At 41.0% G+C, this 12,142-nt stretch overlaps 1 protein-coding gene across 5 annotated transcripts in view; it reads right to left on the bottom strand.

The window, feature by feature from the left end:
• CD47 (CD47 molecule) overlaps nucleotides 1–8,506 on the bottom strand; it is a 57,929-nt gene extending 49,423 nt beyond the window's left edge. For all 5 annotated transcript variants that reach the window (XM_012733288.1, XM_012733289.1, XM_012733291.1 and 2 more), the window contains exon 1: nucleotides 8,315–8,506. In XM_012733288.1, coding sequence (XP_012588742.1) covers nucleotides 8,315–8,360 — 46 coding nt within the window. In that variant the 5' untranslated portion in view covers nucleotides 8,361–8,506. The remainder of the gene's footprint in view (nucleotides 1–8,314) is intronic.
• Between the last annotated feature and the right edge of the window lie 3,636 nt (nucleotides 8,507–12,142).

Genomic DNA, 12,142 nt, shown 5'->3' with positions numbered 1-12,142 from the left:
GAATAATCAAAAGATGCCTAGAGCTATTTAAAACACATAGGAATAGATAAATTTGACCATAAGTAATGACAGTTACAAATAAGTTAACAAATTAAATGAGGAACTTATTTTATTTTTAAAGATTTATTTATTTATGCATAAAAGACTAGGGTGCAGGCCAGAGACGCCGGGGGTAAGAGAACCCACCAGATACAGAGTGGGGAGCAGAATAGGTAGAATTACTGAAATACACTGCCGAGGGGAACAGCAGGTGATGAGAGACAGGAGAGGTCTGCTGCGCCATGTGGGACACCTCCCTGGCTGGAGTTAAAACTCTTGTTGCAATGGCTGCAGAGAGCTTCAAGTGTTGTGTGTCAACCCCTTGTGTCACCAGGGAGGGCCCTTATTTTAATTTAAATGCCAAAAATATTGGCCTTACACTATCTGTGAACACAGCAGATCAACCCAAACGACCCTAAATCACAGTCCTGAAAACATACTCTGTATGTACTTGCAGAGAAGACTCAATTGAGTCACCCCATATAAATCCAGCTCAGAAATTTTATAATGTGACAAATGTTGATTGAGAACTACCTGATCTGAAAAATCATGATAGTGTGTAGGGTACAATGATGGGGGAAGAAGTAGGAATTATTTCAGATGCTTACAGTTCTCACTTGGGAGAATGATACCTCTTTGTATAACACAAGGTCATAAGTGCTATCCTTCTGGTATGAAAAAGTGCTATGGAGGGGAGATAATAATTAGTCTTAAGATTTATTTTTTATTTTATTTTTTATATTTTTACATCATTCTTAATTTTGTACATATTTCCATTTCAGTTGTAATCCCCATGTGCTTTCTACCATGACCACATCCTGTGCCATCACCATAGTCCAGTGCACTCTTCACCCCAGTTCTGATCCCATTCTCCTTCCCACCCCCATAAAATGTCTCTGGTTAGTCTTAAGATTTCTAAGAAAAAATTCATTGCTATGAAGGAAACAACAGAAAACTGCCATAGTCCCCTCCATCCAAACTTTTCTTTTTACATATTCTGTGTAAATTTTCTTTCCTTTGTAGTCAACTTCCTTAGCCAAGTATTTATTTCATACCCCCCTTCTCTCCCTGTCTTTCTCTCTCTCCCAACTCCTGTTTCTAAATTCAAATTGAGCACCTTCATGTAAGAAGCTAAAAACTGCCAACCCTTCCTACTTAAAACTTCACCTGCAACCACAACTATCCACATCTCCTCTGCCCCAAGGTCTCTTTAGGAGTGAATCCCTTCACCCAGAGGGAGTTTCCATTTCTGCCTCTACACTCACCTATGTCCTTCAGGATTTTCCCTAGTTGATTTCAGCTTCCTACATCCTAGATTTCCCTATTCCATTTACATAGGTTTAAAAATGTTTGACTATTATTATTTAAAATGCTTGACTATTTGCCAGCTTAAAAAAAAAATTCCACACAGTTGTCTCTCTCTTGCCTCGCACCCTAAAATAATAGTCTAAATGCATTTCCTTACCTATTCATTTCTTAAATCTGTGCCTCTACCTCTCTACCTCACTTCTCCTCAATACCTCTCTTCTTCACTATGACAGCTCTTGCCAAAGTCACCAATAATCCCCTGTGAAAAGTTTCTGTCTCCACATGTCCACAGTTCTTGGGCGAGGGGCAGCACCTGTCCCTTGGCTTCTGTGGTATCTCTTGACTCTGACTTTCTTCCTACTACTTTGTCCACTCCATGTAAGCTTAATTTCTTTATTGAAATTCTAATCCTTGACTCAAAATAAATATTAGTGTTCCTAAGAACTTCATAGCCAGCACTGCCTTCTTCCCCTTCCCAAGCCACCTTCCCAAGGCCAATATTTCCTCGTATATACTTTTTTATTTAAACAGGCACATTTCTCCTTAAGATCTGATCTTGGAAAGCCAATTGTCCGCTTTGCATTTCCACTTGAATATATTATACAAGTTTCAAAGTCAACATGTCCAAAAAACACATTTACCTTCTCCTTACCCTCCTCCCAAACCTTACCACCCTACAGTGTTTTCTACTACCTACAAATCAGCAAGATCTGGGCCTAAATAAGAGTCATGCTGGATAGGCCATGAAGAATTCTTGGTTAATTCAACCTATTCATCTCTAAACCAACATGCATGAAAGAATTGGACATTCATCATTTCTCCCTTGAACTGCTGTCATAACCTCCTAACTAGCTCCCTGCCTCCCATCTCAGTGTTTCCCCCATTCCAGTCCCAATGTACTTTCCACAGCTCCCAAAATAACTGCTCTAAATGCAAATGTGCACTTGTTTGCCTAATATACTTAAAAAAAAAAAAACCTCCCCCTCCCCCTGCTTTTAGGATAAATTTTTAAGTATATTGGCCAGAAATACAAGAAGGTCCTTCAACATCCAATCCAATCCCAACTCCTTTATACCCTTCTTTCCAAACTAAGCTCCAGTCATAATGACCTTCCCTTGATTACATGAATATGCAAATGAACTCTTTTCTATAGGCCTTTGCACATGCTGCTCCCCTGACCTAAATTAGAGGCCTATACCCTTCTCTGGATGTAGAAAAGCACACTAGATGTATGACCTCAAGCAAGTTACTTAACCTTTGTTAAGTGACCTGAGTTCCTCATCTATAAAATGCAAGTAATGATAGTATATGTCTCAGAGAAATTCTGATGGAATATAAGAAGATAATGGACATGATATAGTTATCGTAGTGCCTTTCAAATAAATAGCAAATAATAAACAGCCTGCTAACATTGGCTTTTCTTACGAACACACAATTTAAATGTTCAATCCTGTTTCCCTCCTCTACAACTACTCAATAGCACTCATTCCATCCTGATTGCCCCCTGATCAAATGGTGTCACGATACTTACTATCAAATTCTATAATTACTATTCTACTTAATTGCTCTTTCCCTTAGGTTTAAAGGACAGGAAAGGAGGACAATGTCTTCATTTCCTATCCTGTGGATACAGGATCCAAGCAGGACACAGTGCATTCTTGTGAATGTAAAATAATTTAAGTATGAATCCCAACAAAAGAAAATTTAAAAATCATATCAGGAAAGTTTCACTATACTTCTATCTTTCAAAAGAACCCTCTATTCATTCTCACTTCTATAGCTCTGATTGTGGACTCATGAAGCTACATATTTTAATGGTAAATCTCAGTCTGTCAGTTGCAGGTCGAATAGAAGAGTACCTTAAAAATTGCTTGACTGTACCTAAGAATGATCTTCCTACAGGGTGATGTTTAGACTGGGTCCTGAAGGGTGAGTAAAAATTTTATAGAAAAGGAAAAACTGTATCTGTAAGTAACAAATACAGAGGAATAAAGAAAGGAATAATGGAAAGCAAAAGATTCTTCAGGTGACCTCTAAAAATAGGAGTTGGAAAAGAGGGTTAAAATATGATAAAAGCTCCCTTGAACGTCTTTCTGAGAAGTCTACACTTGATAACACAGGCAACATCAAAACACTAAGATTTATTGGCACTTAAAAATTAAATATAACAATATGAAGGGTGAAGGGTGGGCAAGAAGGGTGCTGAAAAAGAGACCCACTGCAACAGTCCAATTAAATGACCACTAGGGACATGGTCCAAAAATTACACTAAAGTTAAAAAAAAAAAAAGCCTAATATCAAACTAAGTTAGATGAAGAAAGTGATGGAAAAAATGAGGGAAGAATTAAAGTTGCTAATTCAAGTGTATGTGTAGCTAAACTGTGAGCTAACTGTACAAGAAAGCAGAAATAAATGTCAGAATATATGGACCGAGATTTAAGAAGAAAGACTGGAGTGACAAAGACCTAGAAATAACCAAAAATATAACTGATAATTGAAATTGTGAGTATAAACAAGGTAGCCCAGAGAGTTCTTGTGAAGCAAGACCTGGTGGTGTTAGAGAATAAAATGTTGAGGAACTCCAACCCTTATGGAGCAAATAGTTGAAGAACAACAAACCAAAGAAGTGAGAAAAAAAGTGAGAGAAATAGGTGAGGCAGCCACGAATCCCACTGCAAACACCAAGGAAGTGTCTAATATGGACAAAATAGATGTTAAATGGCATGAGTAAAAAGCACCTCTAGGATGAAAATTACATCATTAGCTTCTTTATCTGCAGCGATGGCAACAGACTAATGGGATCAGAAGTCAGACTGCAACTGGGAAGTGGCAGGGAGGGGAGAAAAAAGAGTGATCCTCTTTTAATAAACTTGGCAGTATGAGAAAGCAGAGAGAAGACAATAAAACCAAGTCTGGAGGTAGGGAAAGGTAAGATTTTTGGCTCTTTCTTTTTATTTTTAATATGCGGTAAAAGTTGTACATGTTTACAACTTAAGGTGAAGGGTCCTATGGAGAGGGAAAGATGTAAGATACAAAACTGAAGAATTAAACTGATTGGGCAGGTCTCCAAGGTGATGGAATTGAAAGAGCTGGAGACAAGTGGTCCTTTCCTTGGAAGGGTGGGTAGATACTCTGAAACTGGGTCAGAGGAGAAAATGAAATGGAGGTTGCCTAAGATATATAGATAACTATAGTAATGGTGGGAGGGAAGATGAGAGTCCACACCACACATCACTATTTTTTGCAGCAGAGTAGGATGTTAATTATCTGCTTAGAATGGATGTTCAAGAATGAGATAGGAAGTCTCAACAGTCACTAAGGTAAATGAAGCAAAGATCATGAGTAAAGATACCTGTCAGAAATGAATCCTTCCAGTTTTGCCATCAGACCTAATCCCAGCTATGAATCAGGCTAGAATTAGGGACAAAATGGAGGATTTAGTCAAATCTCTTCTCAGTCAGTACCCCAGAAGTAAGGTAAGTTGTCCGCAAGTTAGTGAATGCTGACTCAGAGTAATCCCCTCCACCAAGTTTAAAGGTGGCCTAGTAAGTATGCAAGTGGTCAACCTTTAATTACAGTGAGCAGGGCAGTTTTAGTAACATCCAGAAATACAGTCTTTTTAAGTACTTAAGATAATATTAAGTATCACCGAGGTATAAAAATAAAAAATCTCTACTCTCTGTAAACTGCATGTTAAGTAATTGAGAGACATGCATTCTGAAGTATGTTTATATGCTCATGAGGGTCTAGAAAAGTGCTCAGAATATAGTATGGACTCATACTTGCTTGAAACAGAAAAGCAATTTTGACAGAACCTGCACTTGCCAAATCCCTTGCCTTGCTTTAAACCCACAAGTGTGATATGTATTCAAATATGCACATTTATTCTCCTAATCTAAGTCTCAAACCCTGAGGTTCACCAGATTCTGAGTCTCATACAACTGCTCTATAGATATAGAATGAAATATTCAGAAGAGGGTGTAGCTTCCAATATGTGTTTCATCTCCATGCAATCAGACAGAGGAAAAAGGAGGTTCTAATAGCTTTGTCTAGGTATATCAGAGTCAAGTTTTCTGCGTGTTCTATATTTTCTTTAGTATTGCAATGAGTTTGTGAATAACTGATCCTACACATTATAATTTTTATCATAGAGGCAATGATCTGCACTAGCACTCAAAGGGAAAGTAGCTTTATAACAGCCAAAGAGTGCATACTATTAGGCTGAGACCTAAGATATAAAAATAAAAGTATTTTATCTTGTTTAGTTGTATTAGTTGTACTAATAAAAACTTAAAAGTTGGGTAAGATGATTATCTGAACATTATGTGACAAAAAGGACCTTAATGAATTAAGTGCATATACATTAGGGAAGGTAAACTCAATTTTCAAGATATTTTGGGTAGAAAATTTATCAATTTGGGGAAATGCTTATTATTTAGCTTTTGATCATGTAATTTGAAAAATCTTCACTAAGGGCTCAGTGATAAAGATGAAGCATCTGCCAGAAAACCGATGTCAGCATGAGCAAGTGTCCTCAAGGAAGGAGGTATTTAGTGTAATGCTTGAATGCAGCCTCTAGCCTACTGGGGTGGTCCCATAAATAAGTACTTTTAAATAGGCATTTACTTCCTTAAAATGGCCCCTTGTGTTTGCAAGTAATATAGTCTCTAGGATAACATAAAGCATTTTCACTTCAGCAAGCCAAATTGGCACTGAATTTGGGGTTGGGGGAAACAATTTAACGATGTGTGTCCTTGATTTTAAAAATTAACTTTGAACAAAGAAAAATCATTCAACCACTGAAAAAGCAGTCCATATCACTGTCATTATTTGACTAAAGTTTTATTTGACAGTTAATGAATACCACTGAAGCTGTTGATATGCTATCAAACACAGTAAAATCTGACATATGGGGTGGGGGGAGTGGTGGAAGGAAAGGAGCATCTTGTCAGGCAATACTGGCAGTTGCAGTTTGCCTGAACTTGGAAGGAAAGGGTATTTTAAATAACGTATTTTATTACAAGGGTCAACTGAAACTAGTGACTACTGGAAAATGGTTTTGGTTATCAGTCATTCATAAGTATGCTGAAAGCAAAACCAGACTTCAGTACAAACAAACATACAAATTCATGACTTTCTTATTCTAGATTGTAAATTTATTTTTCTAAATACCTTGGTTTATACTACGATTTTAAGAATGTTAACATCTCTTCATATATATCCTTTTAAAATTATATCTTCAAAACAAAATCATTATATTTTATGACAAACACTATATTATGTTTAATAACAGAAAAATGCATAATGCCTCTTTTTCCAGGTTAATAACTAATTACAATAAAATGCTGTAAATTTTTAATCCTATGCCTCTATAGGGATTTGTACACATTAATATTGCATTTAAATGACTGCTAATTTTATGTGTCGTAACTATTACTAAAGGAGGCCTAATAGAATTCTTATCCCCCAAAGCACCATTCTAGTAGTTCTAATTTACTCGAAAATCAGACCCTTATTTAAAAAAACACAAACACAGTTATAAGATACACACTTTCTATTCTTTAGACTTGCTTTCATGCTAGTGATTTGAGAATTAAGGATATTTTATTGCAAATTTATAAGCTAGTACAGTAAGGAGGCTCTCTGATCATACAACAGGTTTTTAAGAGCAGTATTATTTAAGATACACGTAGAGTAATGTAACCAAACCATTAATGATGATAACAAAAGACACTACGTTATCTAATCAAACCTTTAGATAAGAGATAATGATTATTAACAGCTCCAACAGAGTGAGGAAAGTGGTAAGTAGGGACTTGAGTACATTTTGGAAATAGCTTGAAGTCACAAACGTTCATGAATAGCACAGTAAAGCTAATAGCAAAGTAAACATTCATGAATAGCACAGCTTAAAATCTAATTAATTTAGCACTCAGGTACTAAATGTAAGAATTGCTTGCTACTGTTATTCGAGTTCAATTTTGGGTTTTACAAAAAGTTCAAAAAAGGCTCTATAAACTATAAATGTAAAGTATGACAGGCACTATGGAGCCACGAAAATTCCTATTCCTTCCTCAGTTTTACGAGACAAGCATACGTTGCAAAAAAGCGAAATGGATTCCAAAGGTTTGGTGGGGGGGGGGAGTGGGGGGGTGCGGCGGAGAAGAGGGGTGCAAAACATCTTTGGCATTGAGGGAAACCAAATCCCACTCTACTCAAATGGGTGTTGACTAGAGGTTACTGTTTTCGTATTTCACGCAAAATCTGGATTACTTTAAAACGGATCCCCCAAATGAAGTGGGAAAACTCAAACGTTCAATTTGGAAATGCATTCAAGTGGCTGATGGGTCTGGGTTGTATCCTGAAAGAGTTTCCAGGAAGCTTATTTCTAGGGTTAAAATAAGGGAAGGACGTGAAGAGGTTCTGATTAAATTCTGGATTGAAAAATTAAACTTAATTGTGTCCTTAACTCCTTTTTCATTTAGGAGGACAAACAGGAGAAACCCAGTCTTGCGGACTTCGCCAAAATGCGCACTTCCATCTCAAGAGGCCCGGGCCCTCCCACTCTCTCCTTCACCCCCCCCCCCCCACCACCAAATGCGTTCAAGCGATCAAGAGGAAGACGGGTGCGAAAGAGAAGAGACCCTAACAGATGTCAAACCCACCACCTCCTATCGCGCCTTTTCTATATACACTTAATTTTTACGCGAGGTGCACTGTTTGGACGTCTGAAGCTGGAGAACCGGGAAGAGTCCAGCTCTCACCCGGGGGGAAGAGGGAGAAGAGGGGAATAATGGTAGAGGGCGCTCGATTGCCCACGGGGCCTTGCCCCATCCGCTCTGGGGGCGCGCAGGGAGGAAAAGGCAGCTCTTCGGGGTGCTGGGGGAAGGAGGGGGGATCCGAGGTGCAACCCACACATCCGCTGGGCCGCCGCAACACCGGCCGCAGGGCCAGAAGGCTCACTCACCGCAGCACGCCGAGCCCAGCAGCAACGCCACCACCAGCGGCCACATTTCCGCGCCCGCCGCGGGGTCGCCACCGCCGCCGCGGGTGTCTGGATCAGCCCAGGCAAGAAGAGCCCGCCGCCACCGCCGCCGCCTGTCAAAGCACGACCAGACACCGGGCGCGCACGCGCATACCCGCCGCCCCACGCCCGCGAGAGCCGCGCACGCGCACGCGCACGCGCACGCGCCCCCGCCCACAGCCGCTGCTGTTGACGCGTAGCCCTCCCCGCACAGTTCGGCGGAAGATAGGAGTCGTTCCAAGGCGGGAGCGCGCCCCGCGCGGTCAGCGTCCAGGCTCGACGCGCAAGGCAGGGTGTGTGTGCCCACGCTCACCCGGGACCTCCTGGCACCAGCCTCTGTCCTCGCCACTGTCCCCGGACTGTCGCACCACCCTGGGCCCCATCGTCTTCCCATCGCTTGAACTCTCCTACCTACAACCCCAACCGCAAGCTGCCCCAGGGACCCAGCCTGGCGCTGTGCACTGTAAACCCCGCTCAGGGCCACCCTGCTGCGCCCCAGGATCCCTCCTCTCCCGGGCCCGTCGTCTGCCCGCGCGCGCCAACCCAGAAGCAGCGCCCCCTTTCATCTCTATTTCCTTCTAAATCCGAGGGTGGACACGTGGGGGCGTCTCTCCCCGGGCGGCGCTGTCGGTGAGCAGCGGCGCGAAGGCGGGTACCTGTCCGCAGGGAGCTGCCTCTACCGCTGGGGCTGGAGCGCCGCCGTTGATTCACCATCTTTTGTGTCCCTCGAGGTTCCGTTTCTCTTGTTTTATAATGTTTTCACTCTTTGCAGTGTTTACCGTCCCCGGGGATGTGGTTAACAGACATTTTCTGGGGCGGCAGGCAAGGTGCCGAGATTAGGTGACTTGGCTAAGCCATCTATCTCTTCCAGCAATGTCTTTGTGCCTGGTTTGTGACTTTGCTATGTACAGCCCTTAGTTCTGTCGGGTTTTGCTTTCTTGGAGAGAAAAAAAAAAAAAAAAGGCTTAAAATATTCCAAGCCACAACGTGAATAAGGCCTTTGAACAGCTCACTTTGCCACATCATTTATTCCCAAGAAAAAGCCCTTTTAAAACGACCTTTAACATTTTCCAAAATGAACTCTCTTCCAGAGAATCAGGCTCCGGTGACTGCTGTAATTGCTGTAATGGGGTGCATATCCAGCCTGCTTCCTGTGTGCTTTTCTCTTACCTGCTGGGGGGGTGGGGAGGGGAAAGCAATTTTCTAACACAATATACCACTTCTCCAAATCTCTAACGCGGGTGTCTTTTCTGTTGCACCCCATCCCCACAGTAACAAAATCTAGGAGATAAAATTGCCACACAGTGAAACTCTGAAGCAGCCTATTCTACAGTGTGCAACTTTTCCCTAAAACTGTTTCCTGGTTAAACCTTCTTCATCACAAAACTAGTTATTTAAAATCAGAGAGTATTTTAAGTATTCCCATTTCCAAGACTTGTCACTGAACTGGACAAACAGAAGGTGTTTAATAAGTGTTTAATAAATTGATGTGACTGCTCCAGTGAAATTGTTTTTTAATGATTTAAGAAGAAAAATAGAAAGAGAAAACTAGCTGGCAGTTACTGCGCAAAAACAATGGTTAATAATTATGGTGGTAATTATTTGAGTGGCAGCCTTGACATCCCAATGCTACCAAAGGGAGATCGATTCTCCTCCAACTGCTGCTTATATGGATACAAAAGAATCATCCACCAGACTTTTGGGACATTGTGTATCACAGAGCAGCTGGTTAGCTAAATAAGGCTGTCAGCTGTTCCTGAGACCAACCGACCCCCCTAAAGCTGAATAGTTACTAGGAAGGACTGTCCCCAACCTTCAGAGGTAGAGACTGAGTAATGCTCTAATTTATACAGGGAACTGCTGTGGTTATGTCCTTAAGTGACTTGATGCAGAAAATGTAGTAGGCTTTAAGTTAAATAACAAGAGGTCATCTGGGTGACCATCTCTACTCTTGGGAATTCAGCTGGCATTTGTTTTGATAGTGGGTCAGAAATCTATTCCAGAAGTGACAATTCAACACAGCCTGTCCAGGCCTGATGATCTTTCTGAGATCATCACTTGGACTACTTTCTCTACACCTTACATTTGTGTTTCTTTGTTTGAAGTGTCTAAACAATTTTATTTGGAGTTTGAGCTCATCTTTATATAAGGTGTTTCTTGGGTGGAAGGCAAGAGAGTAATGCATATTAAAATGTTTTGAACAGAGGAGATATCCATTAGATAAATTGCTGAAATTAATCCTCATAACAGATGGGTATGCTGATCTCTATAGTAGAGATGAAGAAATAAAGGAAAGAGGAGTGATGTGTCCCTAGCCCCCAAGCTCCATGGGGTACTTTGGTCTCTCTCATCTAGACCTATAGCCCTGTCCTCTTTTTTTGACTTTTTTTTTTTTTTTATCTATAGCATCAAAGATGTTATAGTTTCTCCTTTACTGCCAGTTAACCTAAGACAATTTACTTAAATTTTCTGGTACTTAGTTTCCTCACTTATAAAGCATATTAATAAAACTCTAGAAACTAACTCTTGAATTTGCCTTGAGGATTTAGATAACACTTTCACAGTTACACAGATTAAAGCCTGATGCATAGTAAGCAAACAATATTAGCCCTTATTATCACAACTTCTTATAGTGATCTGGGTCTCCAATAAGGGCAGTGAAAATTATTTACAAAAGGATCACCAGTTGCTATTGTGAAGCTTTCAGGGAAGACTGTGAGTTGAAGCAGTGTCTACTCTTTTGATTCAGTAGCCATACTCCCCTCTATCGTTCGCATACTTTGTTGGTGATTGAACCCCAGGGGCTCATATATCTGACATAGGGCTCAGGGCCAATGTTCTAGGGCATTCATTAAATTAACCCAACTAATACAGCATAGAAGCTCCAGTCATCAAATAAAGCAGCATAGCCATGGAAGTCTATGCTCTTGAGTAAGGACTGGGCTTGTGTGGCGAGGCAGTTGGAAGTTACTGACATAAAATGATGGACATGATGAAAAGATGGGTTTGACTTGGGGAAAGAGAAGGAAAGTGCCAGCATCAGGAAATAATCTTAGGTTATGCTTCTAGTAGGGGAGAATATTAGAAACCGCCTCATAGAAAGAGGGTGGTAAGACTAAAGATTTCAGGTAAGGGCTGTCTTAGCAGAGAGATGACAGAGTGGTGTGGTGTGGTTTTCCTTCTGAATGTCAGATGGGCACATGATTCTTTTCACCTAAGTCAGGAAGAAGTGCAATATTTCCTAGATTTCCTCCTGCCGCTGCTGCCAGAGGCTACACATGTAGGGGAACTTTACTCAAGATAGCTTGAGAGTGCCAGAGAAGCCAGCTTCGAGGTTACATTGCAAAATCACAGAACGTTTCTTTCTTCGAGAGTGCAATTTATTTGGGCGCCTGGACAGACCCTTTGTGTCTTCCCTAGCTCTCCTCTTTGCTGGCAGATCGCGTACATGTAGTGGGTATATACTATGCACCAAGACCTCACCATGCTACTGCATTACTTTTCTATTCCTACAAATATAGGGGCCTAAGAGAATACCCAGTGATTACCGCATAGTTATATAGGTTAGAAGCCCAGTGCACTCAGCTAGTTCTCTATTGGCCTTATAAGACCCCAATCAAGGCGTTTTTCTGGCTGTTTTCTCTTCTGGAAATTTTAGTGAAGAATTCCTTTAGTTGGTCAGAAGAATTCAGGACCCGTATGACCACCATTCCTGTCTCCTTCCTGGCTGCCATCTGGAGGGCCCTTTGGCATTTAGAGGTCTCTTGGAGG

The sequence above is a fragment of the Condylura cristata genome, unplaced genomic scaffold (assembly GCF_000260355.1).
Source record: "Condylura cristata isolate star-nosed mole 26May11 unplaced genomic scaffold, ConCri1.0 scaffold00003, whole genome shotgun sequence".
NCBI classification, from domain to species: Eukaryota; Metazoa; Chordata; class Mammalia; order Eulipotyphla; family Talpidae; genus Condylura; species Condylura cristata.
This window is presented reverse-complemented; position numbering and strand designations above follow the sequence as displayed.